Source organism: Neopsephotus bourkii, unplaced genomic scaffold (assembly GCF_033783945.1).
Source record: "Neopsephotus bourkii isolate Nb327-2 ecotype Australia unplaced genomic scaffold, CSIRO-AGI_Nbou_v1 NB_1298, whole genome shotgun sequence".
NCBI lineage: Eukaryota > Metazoa > Chordata > Aves > Psittaciformes > Psittacidae > Neopsephotus > Neopsephotus bourkii.
In genome coordinates this window covers 949,390-967,971 of record NW_026901782.1, presented here as the reverse complement: position 1 = coordinate 967,971, position 18,582 = coordinate 949,390, and the positions used below count along the sequence as shown (strand labels likewise).

The 18,582-nt window shown below is 43.3% G+C and overlaps 1 protein-coding gene across 13 annotated transcripts in view; it reads left to right on the top strand.

Moving 5' to 3' along the window:
- Positions 1-15,369, top strand: part of NRG1 (neuregulin 1) — a 182,010-nt gene extending 166,641 nt beyond the window's left edge. For 10 of the 13 annotated variants that reach the window (XM_061366109.1, XM_061366111.1, XM_061366114.1 and 7 more), the window contains 5 exons: positions 246-348; positions 3,722-3,848; positions 5,316-5,446; positions 5,707-5,910; positions 10,009-15,369. In XM_061366109.1, the coding sequence (XP_061222093.1) occupies positions 246-348; positions 3,722-3,848; positions 5,316-5,446; positions 5,707-5,910; positions 10,009-10,660 (1,217 nt within the window). In that variant the 3' untranslated portion in view covers positions 10,661-15,369. Of the gene's footprint in view, positions 1-245; positions 349-3,721; positions 3,849-5,315; positions 5,447-5,706; positions 5,915-10,008 lie in introns of those variants that run through there. The other 3 variants (XM_061366107.1, XM_061366108.1, XM_061366117.1) reach the window with 3 other exon arrangements.
- Positions 15,370-18,582: the final 3,213 nt, after the last annotated feature.

Here is an 18,582-nt window from a genome sequence, read left to right as displayed (position 1 = left end):
TTTTTTGTTGACATGAAAAAAAAGATTACTTTTGACTGTAACTGTATGGATGATCACTCATCCCCATATTGTGTTAAGAGCTTATGGTGTGCTCCTGTTCTCCTTGCCATTAATAATGAGTTTGCCTGAAGTGTGGTGGCTGTGTGACTCTGTGAAGTGGTTTGTAGCATGCCAGCTGTTGACTGTGTGCTCCTTGCCTAGCATCTTCCATGCTGTGACCTTCTCTGTTTTTTGTCCCTTTCTAGAAGCTGAGGAACTGTACCAGAAACGGGTGCTGACCATAACTGGCATTTGCATTGCTCTTCTAGTAGTTGGCATCATGTGTGTGGTGGCCTACTGCAAAACCAAGTAAACTTTTCTTTTTTTATATCTGTGATTATTGATCAGGGCCTTCCCAGCTGACTGTAGCTTCAGGTCTTCCAAGCATAAAGTTGTATCTGGGTTTCTCCAGAGACAAACATGTGGCCAGGGTACTCTGGTCCAAGCAGGTCTACATGTCCAACATCAGTGCAAATATAAGACAGGTATCTGAAGAGTTTATCACCCTTCAAATATGATTCAAGCAATTTCACTGACTTACATTTCTTTGTCACGCTTTCCAGCTGGTTTACCCAAATCGAAAGGAGCATACCCTAACAACACTGGAATCATGTTGGTCTCCAGCAGTAAATTTTATGTATCAGCCTAGTTTGTTTGTACTTGAGGAAGATTAACGATGCTAAAAGTTACTAAACACCAAAGGCCAAAGAACTGAACTCAAAAGTGTTTCCGATGCAAAAGTAGGCACTTTAATGCATTCTGTGAGTCTCTGTAAATTACTGAGGGTGACTCTCAAACATGCATGAGGCACTCTGGACCATAAATTATACTGAACATCAGCAGGATTTGTGCTGCCAAAACTTCTGGCTGCTCATATAAATCTCACCACCAAAACACAAAAAATCCTTATCATAAATCTTCCACATTTGTACAAACCTGATTTACCGTTGCAGGGTCTGATTGGCAGTTGGGTTTTTGATTTTCTTTGTAAGCCCTACCAATAATGGATGTGCTAAAAGCGGGGGAGGAATGGAGTCATTTGCCCTGTTTGGTGAGCTCAGCCACACACAGACACTGCTCTCACCCACAACCCTGTGCCAGTGGTTAGCAGGGAACAACTGAAACAGTATTAATAGAACAATAGAATCAGATCAATTACTGCATTTAGAAATGACAACTGACAAGTCAGAGCAGCTAAAGAATATCTTCCCTGGTCCAAAGACTCACCAAAATCAGCTAAAATATCCCCATGAATTTCAACAAATATTTAGTCAGATTTCTGAAGTATGGTTTTCTATATAAAGAGCTATAAATAAAGAGCTATGTATTTTCTATATAAAAAGCCAAATCTACCAGGGGTCTGGATACTTTGTCATGGTTTGTCCCAGACATCAGTGATCACTGCCACCCAAAAGTGAAATGTTTTCAAATACAGTTGATGAGAGTGAAAGTGAGCTGTCAGTTCATGGCCTTTCAAATGCAGCAGTGATGCCAGAGTGCTCTCTGTGACATGTTCCCCACACGTTTTTTCCGTCAAATACGGAAAAATGCACAGAACAGGGAAATCTTGGAATGGTGTTAGGACAACACACTAAATAAAGTGTAATGGCTTAGATATTGTTAGTCTTCATGCAAGAGATACTGCTGGTCAAATGCTATGACAGTATCTTCTGACACCAAGTCTCAATTAGAAAGTGGTTTATTTGCAAGTCATGTACTTTAAGGGGAAGGCTTCTCAAAATAAGTGAAGTGAATATTAGTTTTCTCATTATTTTTTCTTCTTAGCTTCCTGAAGTTTTTTTTTAGCTAATGTCCTTTCACTAGAGGACAGCCAGCATACATGAAGGAGAGCAAAATGCAAATACATTGATCAGTGAAGGTGGGAAGTAATGTGGTTTCCTAGGGATAGTTTCCTGGGCAATACATGCCAAGATCTCAGACCCATAGACGATGAGCTCAAATTCCCTCTAGAACTCACTTCCTCTACCACATCAGGGAACTCTGGTTGTCTTCAACTCCCAATGTCTCCAAGGGCTCATGAAGCAGTGATGTGAAATCAAGTTAAAACCTTGTCTGTGTTGCTTCTCAGAGCAGGCAGGTCTTTGGGTATCATCTGCTCAGATACCTCCTGGCACTGCAATCTGCATCTGCCTTAACCACCTGTGCGTCGTAAGTCGATACCTGGTTATCCTCCAAACACAAAGCCTACATGGACCAGGGACGGTGTCCTGCTGAGTCCAAGGCAGCTATGTCTGCTTAAACCATTCATGAGGAGTGAAATAAATTAAATGTCTCCCACTAACCAGGCACACACATACAGAGAAAATAAGTAAAATACACTGTGTCAAGTCATGTTTTCTTTGTCTTTCAGCTTCCCTGGCTATAAACTTCAGCATATTTATTGTTTTCTCTCCTCCCTCATTTTTGGAAAGCTTGGAATTGTCCCCTTGAGTTCAAAATGGGATTGAAAATGGTTGTATCTTACATTGTAAAACCCTGCCAAAAATATCTGCACTTCATATGGCTTAGGGAATTGTGTGTATTATAGCTCTTCCCACAGCCAAGGTCATATGCACTCTGCAGTGTGCTGGAGCCTGCATCCTCCCTTCATTTGCCTGGATTCTGTGGCAGGACAGTGGAAGTTCTCCAGTATAATCAGACAAAGTTGGGGAATATTGATAAATTAAGTCTGAAATTGAGTAGCTCTTTCTCCACTTATTTATTTTGGTCTTATATTTAGTGTGTTCTGCATGTCCTTCACAGAGCCAGGTTTTACTGTGCTGCAAGTTTTGTTACTGACAGCTTGTAATGATGTCCTGAAAAGTTCTCTTGAGGAGAGCTGGAAGGATTAGCAACTTGGGAAGGAGCAGCTGAGGACGGGGCACAGTAGAAGCATCCAAGTCAGCCAGGGACTATGCCATTAGTTCATGTTATTGATGAATAGTTTTATTGTATGCATTAGCAGCCCTGACATCCATCTGGTAATCATTAGGTTCCAGACTTAATCTGATGTTGCTATAACAGAACCTTCCAGAGGTGCCAGGATGGCTGCAGGCTCAGACATACCTCACACACTCACTCACTCACTTTGGATTTTTTGGGGGCTTCATCTGCAGCCTTCACTTCTTTAACAGGTTTATGTATTTGGAGTGCAGTGATGAGGTAGGAGACAAATCCTATGAAACAACATGTAGCTCCCACATCACAAACATGGTGGCACACACATTTTCCAGTGGCTGGAAGCAAGGCCACCTCAGCTGCCTATGGTGAATGGAGAAACATAATCCACTGGGCTGTCCAGAAACCTGGCCATGGCTGCAGTGAGGGTCCCATGGTGGATGGTTTGAAATCTCTCCCCCCTCCTATCTGAGTGCACAAAAGAGCTCTTCCTGACATTGAGTGTGGCTTAGAAATGGCTTCCCTCTTCCTCGCGCTTTTTGCCTTCCCTCTGTGGCCTGCCGACTCTTGGAAGGGTTCCCATACATCCTTCCCCTCTGCAGGTCCCCACAGCTCCAGCTGCAATTAGGCCTGTGGTCTCAAACCTGACTCAGAGATCTTGCAGCGGTGGGGAAAGTGCTGGCAAAAACAGTGATGTTATATTATTATCATCATCATCAACATGCTGAAAGGTGCAGCTGCTTTCCCTTTGCCTATTAAAATCATTTCCGTGTTTCATTTACAGGAAGCAGAGGAAAAAGTTGCACGACCGCCTTCGGCAGAGCCTGCGCTCCGAAAGGAACAATGTGACGAGCATGGCCAATGGGCCGCACCGCCCCAACCCTCCACCGGATAATGTCCAGCTAGTGAACGTAGGTTTTACTGCCCACCCTATAACCTAGGCTGCCAGGGACACAGCAAAACTCACCCAGCAGCCTTTAAACTTCTGCCTGCTGCAGGCTGGTGGCTGAATTCTCTTGGCTTTCTCCATCCAGAAGCAATTGGGGATTTTGCAAAAAGTGTTCGGTAAAATGAGACACATTTCTGCAGGTGGCCGGTTTCCTGGGGCATGCTGCAGTGCTGCAGCTGTGCCTGTAGATCTAGGACACCAAAGGCAAGTAAAACACCTCAGAAAAAAATACTTTAGCAGGGCTAGTGCTGCAGAGATCAATTTCTCACTATAGCAGGGCTCACTGTAGCAGGGCTAAGTGCTGCAGAGATCAATTTCTTCAAACACGGGTGTCTTGCTCTTCCTTGGCCTGATGGTTGGTGAGTAGGAAAAGCCCCCTCACATCAGGAATGTGACATTATGCTTTCAGGGATAGAAGTCTGATTGAAGATTTCACCTGGACAGTAGCAGGGGCTGGGGAGATTGGGCTGGGGCAGTTACTCCACCAGCATTCCTCACCCATTTATCAGAGCATAGCAGAGAGCTTTCTTCAACTAAACTGTTAGCCAAGCCCCTTGGCCTTAGAGGCCAGGGCTCATGTCACCTGTAGCTGCTGCCTCCTCTCCTCCTTTTCCCAGAGAAGGCTGGTGCCTAGAGGGAATGAAGGCTTTCTGGCACCCTACTCTTGTGTGTCACTTCACCACTGTACACATTCATGGTATTGCAGGGATGAGTCCTGGCTCTGCTGAGTCGGTGGCAGCACTCAAGCTGACTTCGGTTATGACCAAGATACCTTTTCAGAGGGGCTATGCTTCCAATATTTCCCTTCAAAAGACCTAAATCTATAGTCAGATTATTAACAGAGAGAAAATGAGGATTCCCCACTGATGAAAATGTAGTCCTACCAGCGACAGTACTGGCTGGGCACTGCACATCTCCAGTTCCATTTCAGGAGGCTTTGGCCCTTCTGCAGATCATCACCTGATGAGAATGGGTCTGTCATGGTGCTGCACCTATGGACATTGGAAATAATAATTTCCTGCAAAGATTCTTATCCTGCAGTGAACAATTGCTAATGCCAACTACTGCTGTCTTCTCCATCAGGGAAGAGTATGTTTGTTGTGTCTGATTGTAAAGGTCTTTATCCACGAAGACTTCTAATTTCTTTGCTAAACACATATGTTGTTTATAGCCAGACTGGGATGCAGACCTTTGCTGATTTCCTCATTTATTTCCTCCTACTCTGGGTTTAGATGAAGCATGTATGCAGAGGTGTACATGAATGTGCTCAAATGTGTCAGTGTGGTTTCTGCCTGTATTTAAGTGACAAAATTTCCACTTTGGCACGGGTGAAAAACTGCGACTTCTGGGGGAGGGATTGGAAATTCTGTCTGCAAATGTGCTGTGAATTACAGTTTGTAAACCTGAGGTTTGTTTGGGGTTCTTTCAGCAGTACGTTTCAAAAAATGTTATCTCCAGTGAGCAAGTCATCGAGCGAGAAACAGAGACCTCATTTTCTACAAGCCACTACACCTCAACAACACATCACTCCGTGACAGTCACCCAGACATCCAGCCACAGGTACTGAAGGGGGAAGGCAAACAGCACCTGTAGTATCTGATCTGTTTCTATTGCAAAACAGAAACCATGTTGGGGGGGGGGGTGGAATTTGTACAATTCATAAAACTCTGCAGTCCCGGTTACCAACCCAAAGGTTATGCTGCACATCCCACCAGAGCCCTTTCCTTGCCCTGCTTAAACTTGTGTTTATCTGCATTTGCCACCAAAGCACCTCTCACACTCCCCTCGCTTCTTCCCCTTTCCTGGTTGCTGCCCTCCAGCTGGAGCAATGGCCACACTGAAAGCATCCTCTCTGAAAGCCACTCTGTGCTCGTCAGCTCATCCATGGAGAACAGTAGGCATGCCAGCCCATCAGGACCCCGGGGCCGCCTCAGTGGCATTGGTGGGCCACGGGAAGGAAACAGCTTCCTCCGGCATGCAAGAGAGACCCCTGACTCCTACCGAGACTCTCCTCACAGTGAAAGGTAGGATACACCGCTTCATTGCTTTCAGCTGGCAAGGTCGGTGTTCCCAGGTGGTTGCAAAGCCTGGGAGCACAGGAGGAAACCCAGCAGTGAAGCTGTTCATGGAGGGCATGTACCTTCTCATACATAAAGGTGGAGATCTTGGTAGTCATTTAAAGTCTACCAAAAACATTTCTTCCCTTCTTGCTTTTGCTGGGTTTACTCCTAACAGCCAGCAGTTCACATTTGGAAAAGCTCCACTGAAGTCATTTGGCAGAAATTTCCATTATAAAGTAGAAACGGATCTTTGCTTGATAAACATTTTCTTAGAAGAAGCAAGGCAGAAAACGGAGAGATTTTGTGAGACACAAAATGTGGGGAGAAAGCAATGTATTAATCCATAGGAGAAAAGCATTAAGGACACCTAAGCAGTATGAGAATTCTCCCACCACCTACTTTTGGGGGGAATTCCAGCTGCTATACCTGTTATCTCCTCCAAAAATTCCCCTTGACGCTTTAGTAAATAAAAGCACACAAAGCAAAGTGCAAGCCAGGAGAGCCCAGACTGTTATTAAATCAGGGCAGTTAGAAATAAAACAGGCCAGGAAGTTTCCAACAAAGTAATTTTTGATGTGAAAAGGCTGGTTCATCAGTACCTACGGTCTGCCTTGAAGTGCATCAGTCTCAAGAAAAGTTTTACTGAAAAAGTCTTCTCAGCTTTGGGCTAGGATTTTATCTCAAGCGTACGAGATGGCCCCAGAGTAGTAAAAGAAGAAACTGAGAAGAAACAAGACATTCAAAAATGGCTTTTTTTCCCCAACAATCAAAGGCAGAAGGAAAACAAAGGGTTATTGGGCCAGTTCTCTGAGCACTGTGAAATCACAGAGGATTTTATCTCATGGGATGTCCATGATGTCAAAAATGCATCCAGGCAGTCCTCAGGGATACCAAGTTATGTAGGAGACAAATTGTGTTCCCAGAAGAAATAATGTGTAAGTACATCAAAAGCCATTTCTGTGGTACTCCCTCTGCTGCTACACAGACAACTGCTTTACAGCAGTCACCATGGCTGAGGGCTCTCTGAATAAGGCCTGTAGGACCACTAAGGACAGTAAGCTAACTCTCTCCTTGTAACAAAGTCCTCTGTTATTTATCATGGAATTTAATTTCAAGATATGTGGCTCACATGATACAAACAGCCGTGGCCCCAATCCAGTAGAGCACTTCAACAAAATTAACTTTAAATCATGCAAGTAGCCCCATTGAAGTCAGGGAGATTATTCACACGGGTAGAGCTCTCAGCATGTGCTTAAGTGCTTTGCCGGATCAGGACCTATAACAGTAAATACCACATTCTGTCCCACCTGGGAACTGTACAGGATTCGCAGCCACACGCCACTGACAGTGAGTATTACAGCTTAGTATATTTGGGTATCTGTGTGTGAGAAGTGAAGATCATTCACGCTGTCTTTCCACATCGCCTAGGACAGCCAGAGCATCATTCTGATACATGCTGTTTAGACTTCAGGATGGGAAAAGACGCATATGCCTTTCCATTTTGATAAGAAGGAAGGCATTTCATCAATGATACTGTTTCTTGAAGATTATGCTACAGGTGAAGAGCAGCAACATTTCTGTGATAATTCGCTAGTCATTGATCTCCTAGCCTGAAATGTGCCTGAAATGACCATGAATTTGGAACGCAGAAGATAATTTCCTGGGCATTAAATTAGGCCTCATCTATTTCTATCAAGCAGGAAATACATAGCAGGTTATTTCTGAGATGGATTGCATGTACATGCGTGTATATAAGGGGGAAATTAGAGTTATTTGCACCTAAAAATCATTCTGAAATATACAGGAATGTATGAGCTGACAAGCTACTTCCTGAAGCCAACAAATGTTGTTGTGCTGTGAATTGGTATACCAAATTTGTGCTCCCTTCCCCCCCATCCTCCAGCAACCTCGCAGTTTTGAAATAAAATAGGAGACATTACAAGGTGTTCCTTTGCATTACCCTATCCTATTGTTGAATCCTATGCCCTGACACCTCTTCAGACAAGCAGAGACCCCAGGTACCTACATTTTAGAAAGTCCTTAGCCATTTTACAGGAGAGAAGATCAAAAACCACCATCCTCTGCATGAAAGGCTGAACTATATGATGAAGTGGGCAGCATTTGACTAGCTAATGTTTGTTGGCCAGCCATGGATACACTCTGATCCCCTTTTGCTGAGCCAGCATGGTTTACCTCGTGTTGGCCATGAAGCTGGATGAATCTATCACCTTCTAACCTTCCTTTCTGGATGGGCTACAGCTTCATGTGTTTGACTTCTGTGCCTCAGCTTGCGGACAACAGCTTGTTACACTGCTCCATTATGGTGGGGGGGAATACAGCAGAAATATGTGAATGTAGGGTCCTAGTTTCTGAGCAAAGACTCCCCATACCTCAGTATGATTAACTTGACACTGGTGGAACTATGCAGTATGCTGGACACATTTAACTAACTTAGTGCATTAACTGAATGAGTATAGCTAAAATTCTGTGTGACAAGAAGATGTACATCCCACGCTGCACCAGCTGGGGAAGCAGGGAGGCCTCAGTTTTTCAGACGGTGCCTAAAAATGTGAAAGGGATGATAAGCGCACTCATGGAAGGAAAATACAGAATGACATCATTCCTCCGATGCACTGACATATTAATTGCTCTCTGCTCTCACTAGCAACCAACTTGATTAATTCCCATGCATAACTCCAGTTTCTCCTCCTCTTCAGTTGATGTAAATCAGTGTGCCTCAACTGAAACCAATTTAGTCTACTACACTGTAGTTCAGGATTTGTCCCTGTTTCTCTTTAATCCAATAACTCAATTTTCATCAAATGTAATATGTGCAACTAAGTAATAGATTGGAAAAGAAAGTTGGATTTAGATTAATTTTTGTAATTTCAGGCTCAGATACATAAATCACTGATGAAAAACTAAATAACTGTCAATCAAAGCCATATAACTTGTCTCAGTGGGCCTGTGTAGGAGATAGAGCTTATAAAGACTTTAAATTTGGACACAGATGAAATTCAGGCAGGTGAACTTAGGATAAGAATAAAGGCAAAGCTAAACTATACAAAATGTCATGCTGGGCAGTGTGCTTTTGATTGAGAGATTTCAAGCAGATCCTCATGTGTCGTGAATCCACACAGCCTCATAGCATTTCATGGAGCTCTGCTGGTTCAAACCAGATGAGAGTCTTACGTTTTTTGTCCTCGTCCTTTCAGACAAGTTCTGTACTGGCACCTAAGCTTTGTTTTTAGAACCCAGCTTTGAACACTACCCCTCCCACAGAAACAATGAAGGAAGAGGAGCAAGTTTTCCAGAGCAGTCATGAACAATAGGCCAGACTGTCCTCTCTGTCAGCAGTTGTTGCCACATGAGGACGAATAGCCCTCCATGTTTCTTTGCAGATAGACCTACCAGCCAGGGCAACTAGCGTCTAAGGAGTGCAGCAGTACAAAGCTGCTGGGACAGTGCTGCAGATCCTACTCCAACTACCCCTAGTAATTAAAATCAGCAGAATCTGGCTGTAGATTTTGCCTAGACTTTGTTCTTCTCCTTAGCCTGAGACAGTCTTGTTGCCAGGAGCGGGTGAAGCTGCCGGAGGGCTGTCCCTCAGTTCTCTTCCTTTCTCTCCTCCTTTCTGTTTGTGTGCACTCTAGGTTCTGGTCAAATCCTGCCAGAAGTGCTGCAGCCGTTTTCCTTTTGAGAAAATACTTGCAAATGCATTTTATTTCTGGCAGCCCCCCAGCCTCTGAATCCTACTCCTGGATTCATTCCAGGAAATTATTCTGGCAAATAATTTATATCATCTCCATGGCTCTTCTGAGGCAAACAGACCTGGGGCTTTGCTTTGCTCCTCCTGATCTCAAACGTCTTTGCCTACAGTCCCAGAAGTCATCAGTTTTATAGGATTAATAGCAACAGGAAGGCTTCCCTGGTACCCCTGTGTGAGGATGCTGGGGATCTTAAAGGACCCCTGCCTTTTCCTTCCCAGACCATGTGAGCAGCTGTGTTCACATGCCACTACCACTCCCATGCTCGCAACCTTTCCCCATCTCTTTTCTTCAGGTATGTCTCAGCTATGACAACACCAGCTCGCATGTCACCCATCGAATTCCACACTCCAACTTCTCCCAAGTCACGCCCCTCCAAAATGTCACCACCGGCTTCCAGCTTGACCGTCTCCATCCCTTCAGTGGCAGTGAGTCCCTTCATAGAAGAGGAGCGACCACTGCTCCTGGTGACCCCACTGCAGCTACATGAGAAGTATGACCAACACCTTCAGCAATTCAACTCCTTCCACCACAATGCTGCTCATGAGAGCAACAGCCTGCCACCAAGTCCTCTGCAGATAGTGGAAGATGAGGAATATGAGACCACACAGGAGTATGAACCAGCACAGGAGCCTCCAAAGAAACTCACCAACAGCCGAAGGATCAAAAGAACAAAGCCAAATGGCCACATTTCCAGCAGGGTGGAAGCAGACTCCGACACAAGCTCTGACAGCAGCAGCTCCGAGACTGAAACCGAAGATGAAAGAATAGGTGAGGATACACCGTTCCTGAGCATACCGAACGCCGTGGCGACCAGTCTGGAGCCGACTGCTGCCTACCGGATGGCTGAAAGCAGGACTAACCCGGCGAACCGCTTCTCCACACCGGAAGAGTTGCAAACAAGGTTGTCCAGTGTGATAGCTAACCAAGACCCTATTGCTGTATAAAACATAAACCACATAGATTCACATGTAAAACTTTATTTTATATAATGAAGTATTCCACCTTTAAATTAAACAATTTATTTTATTTTAGCAATTCCGCTGATAAAAAAACAGGAGAGGGAAAAAAACTTTTATAAATTAAATATACCTATGTACAAATGTGTTATGTGCCATATGTAGCAATTTTTTACAGTATTTCAAAAATGGGGAAGATATCAATGGTGCCTTTATGTTATGTTACGTTAAGAGCAAGTTTTGTACAGTTACAATGACGGCTGTCCCATAGTATTTTGCAAAACCTTCTAGCCCTCAGTTGTTCTGGCTTTTTTGTGCACTGCATTATAATGACTGGATGTATGATTTGCAAGAGTCGCAGCAGTCCCTCTGGTTGCTTGCTGTAGAATCCCCAGATCAAAAAGCCCTGTGATGGCACTACCACCTTACCCACCCCACCAGAAAAACACACACATGCGGGAGAAAAAAAGAAAAGAAAAAAAAAAAACCAAAACAAAAAGAAAAAAAAAAACAGCAAAAAAAAAAAAAGCTGAGAAAAATAACAAAAAAAATATTTTCTTCTATAAGGAGTTTTATTTGCTTTCTGTATATGAGATGAGTTTTGTCTGCTCTCTGCCAGCCAAAAGGTTTGCTTCTTTGAGCACTGGAATAATAGTAGATCCAACAGCATGCTACTATTAATTACAGCAGGATAACAAAAAAAAAAAAAAAAAGCGCCAACCTGCATTAAATAATGTTACTTATAGAAAGAAAGTAATACTGTGATTTTAAACCAAATATATTATTAATCAGAGGTCAGCTTGTAATCACTAGGAGCTGCCATTTCATTATTTTCCAGATATTAATTGTTCTAGTTATCCCTTAGAAAACGGGCTTAGGTTAGCTGAGGCTTTGAACCCAGTACTCTATTAAAAAAAAAAAAAAAGGAAAAAAAAGAAAAAGAAAAAAAGAAAATATATTAGTTTAAGTTAATGGGGCAAATATAATAGCAGTTATCTGTAACCAAGCAAGGAAGAGATTTAGCTGGAAAACAAATGCCACTAATAAAAGTGCAATCAGTTTTCACCTCTTTTTTTAATGTTGATTTCTAATAGGAGATTTATCTTTTTATTTCCCCTTAATTATCTCTCCTTTCTTCTCAGATTAAGCCCTGACAAGCTTCTAGCAATACCTTGTTAGAGTTTCTGCTGGAGTAAGGGTTACTTTTGGACAGAGAAATGACTTTCAGGGAAGAAACGATTTGCTGAATAGTAAAGGGTACAGGCAAGTAGGAGGGACATAGCAGAAGCATGAACTTAATTTCTACTTGCCTTTATTGTCTCCATTATTTGGGATGAGAGAGGCAAGGCTGATGGAAAGCCTGTTTATGAAGGCAAACACACTATGTAGGTTACAGCTGCAGTCTGCGTGGCTATTTCATGTAAGTGTCTACATAGCCAGTGATGGTCTTGAAGTCTTTGACTAGTAATGAACAAAGATGCTGTCAGTGCTGGAGTGGCTGCATTTGTTCAGAAGCAAATGGCCTCTTTTGCAGTGAATTCCTATCAGTTTAGTCAGGGTCACTCTGCCTCCTGTCTTCTTTTGATTTTTGTTGTATGTTCAGTTGGCACAGCATAGACTCAGGACTGATGTGGAAAACAAATGTTTTTCCTAGACTCCGGGGATTCTGAAAATGAGAACATATGTTTTACAGGTATTACTGGACTCTAAATAAGAGCCATGTCAAGAGAAAAGGAATTTCAGCCAAACTACACTCATCCTTTGGGCCACATCCTGGTCCCAGTTAAATGAAGAGAAATAAGTCAAGAAAATTTTGTGAGATGTAAACCTGAGGAATTAAAGTCCCGACTCAGTAAATTGTTCGAGCATATGCTTATGCTAATCCCAGCAAAAGTTTATTCAGCATGTGTTAGACTCCCGTTGATGTATCCAGTGCATGCATAAAGTTAAGCATGCGCTTAAGAGGTTTGCTTAACAAGGTGACCTACTGATTTGAGACCTAGAAGCAAAGTCAAGTAAATGGAGCTGTTTATCAGGATGATGAAAATCAGTGAGTCCCTCACTGTATGAGTAAACCACATTACATTAGTAATGGGTGAGTCTGTCTGACCATCTGATTCAGCAGAAAGAGAACAAAAAACCCTTGGTATAGGAAGAACATAATGACAAAGTTGTACACTAAGGTGTTGGTGATAAAAGCAAAAGGCTGGGAAACTAGCATAGCCTTGGCTACATGGTGGCTGAAATACCACAACCTCTTATTTGAGAAGTCTATGGGAGATGGTGAAGTTTATCGAATACATACAGTTTGGATTTAAGTCCCCTTTGTAATTCTTTTCCCTAGCTGGCATGTACTTAAACACACTTTGCCTTTGCAGACAAAAGCTCTCCATGAATTCTAGATACCACACAGTCATTTTCATCCCTTTAGTCATGGCTATCTTCAATTCCATGCAGCAGAACATCCACCTCCCCAGCAATTTAGTAGTACAGAGGGCCAGGTGGGCTTTCCTGATGCAGACAAGTTTTCAAAGGCTTTGCACTGTTGAGTTTCCAGAGACACACTTGAAAATCTGTCCTTTATGTAAGGTCTCTGACACTGCAATGATCTTACAGGACAGACAAGACAGGAAAAAGATGGTGGAGGAACAAGAGATTTGCCCCAAAATCACCCATTTTAGTGGCAGAACACAGTTTATAACACAGGTCTTTTCCAATTTTCTCCAGTATAGATAACCCATAAGGCCAGCTCTCATTAAAGTGTCTGTGATAGCCCAGACAGATTAATCAGGATGGAAAGGGAACTTGTCTTGAAATGGAGTAAATTATTTGACTACTAACACCATTATTATGGAGGGCCAGTATAAAATGAAGGAGCAATTGTATGCTTGGGAGTTGTACATGTGAGATTTATTCATTGTAGGTCTAGAGAAAAATGTTACACCTCTTGTGTGTTGCAGTGCCTCAAAGTCAAAATGGCATGCAGCCATTGCTCCTTCTCCCCAGTACATATAGTAGTGTGTTATCAGATACCAGATAAGCATGAAATTAGGCTGGGGACTTCACATGGACCTAAGAACAAGAAAATACAATTGGGGATATGGCTGCCTAAGCCCTTAGGTCTTTGGGGAGAGCCCAGCCTTACAGCACAATTCATGCAACAGCGAATTATGGGAGTTGCCCTGGCCTGGCACTCACAGAAGTAGAAGCAGGATGCTGCCCCTCACCTCTGGACTTCTTTTAGCATACTGTGAGGGTGCTCTGTGTCAGTCAAGTCCACATCCCAGAGTTAGCGAGTCTACATGGCCAGAGGTTCAGCTGACAGGCTGCAGTCAGCTCCTGCTTGACAAGCAGCTGGAAGATGCAGCAGCATGAAACAGAGCCAGCAAGTGCCTACAGGAAGGGCCAGCTCCCCTTTTGGGGGTATTTGCTTCATTACCCAGACCTCTGAGCTAGGCAGTCCCAACACCCACCCCTGAGCAATTACCCCTGTGTAACCCTTGCCAACTTCTGGCTGAAAGTCACGGCAAGGAGATATTTTGAAGGAGACATTGAAGAGCGGGGAAAATATTCCAGTGGCGGTAGAGTTGTTCAGATTGCCCTGATTTCTTTTCATTTAACTTGAGCTGTGAGTTTTTCTTGCTTATGTGTTTATATGCAAGAATTATTCCAGAATAAAAGGTTTCTTTCAGGGTGTATAGCTGGAATATGTTGTGCACTACCTGGTACAGCCTGCCTATTCCACTGGTGCAAATCATCACAGCTCCTCAGAGGTTCTCATGTAACCAAGAAAAAAATACTCCCTCCTCTTGGCCCAGCTATTCCCTTCTCACTTGAGCCATCCCCAAGACCCCACAGATTTAAGAGATCAATCAATCACTGCCTTTATCAGGGAAGCAGGAAAGCTCCTTCTCTTTCCAGTCCTCCAAAACAACAACACTGCATCTCCCTGCTTCTCACACACATTGCAAGAAGTTCCTGAGCATCCAGGATAGTAAATTTTTGTCTCCTCTAAGGACACACTTCTTAGCCTGTTGAGTACTTCCTGGCCCTGCAGTGTGGCTACTTAACATCAGCTGGGACTTACTTCTAGTAAGAAACAAAAAAGCACCTATGAAATGCTGCAGAGAAGGGCAGACAAAGAACATGGCCAATTATCATCATTTGTAATTCTCTACCCTATTGTAAATACATCTTGTACATATTTGGATGTTTTCATCACTTACTGTCTTTATGAATGGTGTGTTAAATGAGACTTAGTTTATTGTGTAACACTGTAAATAACATAACGTGCTTTATTATTTATGCATAGGCATCTAACACGCAGAGAAAGTTATCCTCATATTATTTTAAGATATATGTCAAAACTATGTTGCATTTTTCTTTTTGCTTTGAAAAAAAAATTGTAATATATCCTCTTTTTCCCCTCTTTTCCTTTAAAAGAAAAATGAATGCTAATTTATTGTTCAGGAGAGAAAGGGGATGTAACTGAAAGGCAAACTGTTCAAAGAACATGCTATGGAAGCCACAAGCTACTGATAAACTAAAGAATTTATTATCCCAAATACAGCAATAAGTAATTGTTGATTTATTAAGGTTTTGTTATTCATTTTCAGTAAAAGAGGTGCTGGATGAAATTGTTTATGTGTTCTACTGGCCCAGCTGCTCAGCAGGCTGAGTCAGGTCACTAGCCACCATCCTCCTGGATCCCAATGTTGTTGTAAAGATCTTGTTCTGTCTTTGTGGGCCACTGTTCCCTGAGTTTTCTCATCCCTGTGGAGGTCCCTGGCAGGTACAACATTCTTAGTTTCTTAATTTAGAATTATTACCTTTACCCTGACTATTACTACTCAAAGTGGAGGGGAAAGGGGGGACACAGAAATGACACAGTCTTGAGGCTGTGAGAGCCTGTACTACAAAAATGTCACCTCACTGCTCATTTACAGTCAATAAAGCAAATCAGATACTAGGAATTATTAGATGACATCATCATGCCACTGTATAAATTCATGATTTGTGCAGATCTCAAATACAGTGAGTGGTCCTGGTCTTCTTGTCTCAAATTGAAAAAAGCATAATTGGAGAGATCTTGGAGAACAACACGGGTCACTAAGTTGGGTCTTGTTTGCCTGGAAGAAAGGACAGCTGAGGGGTGATATCACAAAGGTCTATGGACACATAATTATCTTGTAGAGGGTAGGCAAGGACTGGCTGTTCAGTATGTCTTCCAACATAAGAAACTGAGTTCTCAGCCAAAACCAGTGGGCACCGTATTCAGAAACATGTAGCTCTTCATGTGAGGTGTAGTGCACTTGGAGACCTACTTCCTGCAAGAGCTTGTGAATTGTAAAAGTTTCCATAGGTTCAAGCAGAGGCCACTTCTTAGATAGACTCCAATGAGAATTCTTCAGTCCATGGAAACTACATCAGATGTGGAGGTTGTATAACATGGAAATATTGTGTATACTTGCCCTACTCTTAACCTTTTCCACCTATTTGCCACTCTTGGAGAGAGGGCATGGCAAATATCTGATCTGGCTGTCCTTACATTATAATATATACAATATAGTAACGTGCAAAAGAAGAGGAAAGCCAGGAGTGAGCAAATGAGGGAGGAATGCAGCGAAAGTATCCTTAACGTGTTTCACACCCATTTGTTCCTGGGTCTAGTGGAAACATGATACGTAGTCAGATTCTTCCCATCTACACAGAGATAATGAATGAGATGCCAAACCAAGAAAGGATGGAGAATGGATCTATGGAGGGATGGAAGGATAAAAAATGGAGGGATGCAGGAATGGAGGGATGGAGAGAGAGGAGGAAGGGAGGAAAAAAAGGATGGAGGGATAAGCATGGGTTTTTTGTAACCTTCTCCCCTGCCATTTCAACACAGAGAGTGAAGACCTGGTGGGCCAGTCAGACCTCAGGGTTGCTCTGAGAAGACAGTCTCCTTCTCAGGCAACCCCACTGGCCTTTCTTGGGTGGGAGAGGAAGGTACAGGATTTTCGCTGAGTCAGCAGGGCTAAGGACCTCACATCACATTTGACAGAGACCAGAGTGCTTTGGGGAGCACATCCTTCAGTGTCCCAAATGGCTGTGCATGCAAGAACATTGTTTGTCACTCCATGTTGTCTTTATCCTGTTGTCTCTCTCTGCCCAGCTCCTGCCTCTGCACTTCTCCACAAGGTATGGAAGCAGATGGCCTCAGGGAACACTGCAGGAAAAGCAAGCAAACCCTTCTCATTTCTGCAGCCCACAGCTGGGTATTCTCTTAGCATGCCAACTCCACTGTTATGAGTGCGTGATTTGGATGACGCATTCCCCAAGTTAGTTCTTTTCTGTCTCAGCAACAGCTGATGGGAAGAAAACCGTATCAAATGCTGCAAGATGTTGCAGCCAGTCACTGATGATTAACCTGTGTAGCCCAAGTAAAGCAATATGGACCCTGCTCAGTTTATGAGCCTGAGAACTCCTCTTTAGTAATAACAGACTCTTAATAACTGCACTGGGAACCCTTCAGGGCTAAATCTCATTTTACCACAGAAAAAAGACACAGAGCCTTGGGGATTTCTGAACCCAGAGCACTCTTTCTACCTGATGCTATGACCTGATGGTATGGAGTTACCGCAAAGTAGCCCTCATTGGAAAAGCCCTACTGATTGCAAATTTATTGTCCTGACAAAGTGTAGCAGTACAAATGTCACAAATCACTGGTATGTTCCTGATGCCCACATTTCCACTCATCAAGACAAGGACTTAAGGAAAGTTCCACATCTTGCAGTGAGGAAGAGGTGGAACATGATCAGACCCATGCACATCTAGGAAGGCTGCCATATTGATGGAGTTGAGGATAGTATGGCTCTTTCCACCAGCAGGTATTTCGAACTCTGCACTTTCTAGATACTGCACAGATTGCCTGAGCTTGAGAAAAAAAAATATCAGTATGAACAGAATGAATTCCCCTTGAAAGCTACAGTTGATTCTCTAAGGTTCTAAGTTCAGGAGGTAACCTAGAATCAACTTCAGTTGGAAGCTGGACTTTCAGCATAAATGGCAGCTGCTCAGGTTTCCATTTTGTTTCTTCTCCCTGGAGACAGCAAGAGATTTCACTGCACTGAATTCTCTGTTCTGGGAACTCAGAAGAGAGGAACCCTGGCACCAGCACATAGAAACTACATGAAATAAGGCCAGCTCTTCTGATGACAGCAACAGAGAAGGGAGTATTTGCAAGGTTACATGCTCATCAGTTGGTAGGGAGTACAGTCATTACTCTGGTGATGGCCAATTTGGAACCAAGCTTCAGAAGCCAGATATTGTGTGGGAGGTGTTTTAACTTACCCTACACATTACTGCAGACAGTTGGGTGATGTGTTTGCTATGTGTACAGACACACAGAGTCTCCCAATTCATTGTAATGATTTCCTGATGTTCAGTGCATACTCAGTGACAGGAAAGGTAAAATGATTCAACAAGACCATTCAGCAGCTGCAAAATTGCCTGTATCCAGGAGGAAACACCTTTTGCACCGCAGAGAGTTAAAAATAAGGGTAGTATTTGACCTGTGCGTCTGTGAAGAGATGGAAAGCAAATGCTTCTTGCTTTCCCAATTGGAAGGCTGGACCCCAACTTGCAGAGGAGCTGTCATGGGGCCACAGCTGAGAAGGGACTGGCAAGGACTGAGGGGACTCAAGGGTCAAGGGTGGTGGTGTCTCTCTCAATTCATGGAAACAACCCTAGCCATGAAAGATTTAGCTGAAAGAGAGTCATTGAAGTGACCCAAGTGATGCGTGTCCTGGGTTCCTTATAGGCCACAAAGAGAGAGGCTCTCCAAAAAGATCCTTATCCTAAGTTCTGACCCTTGGCAGATTCCCATCTCTTTGCTCCACCTTTGCACCCTAAAAGGCCCCAAA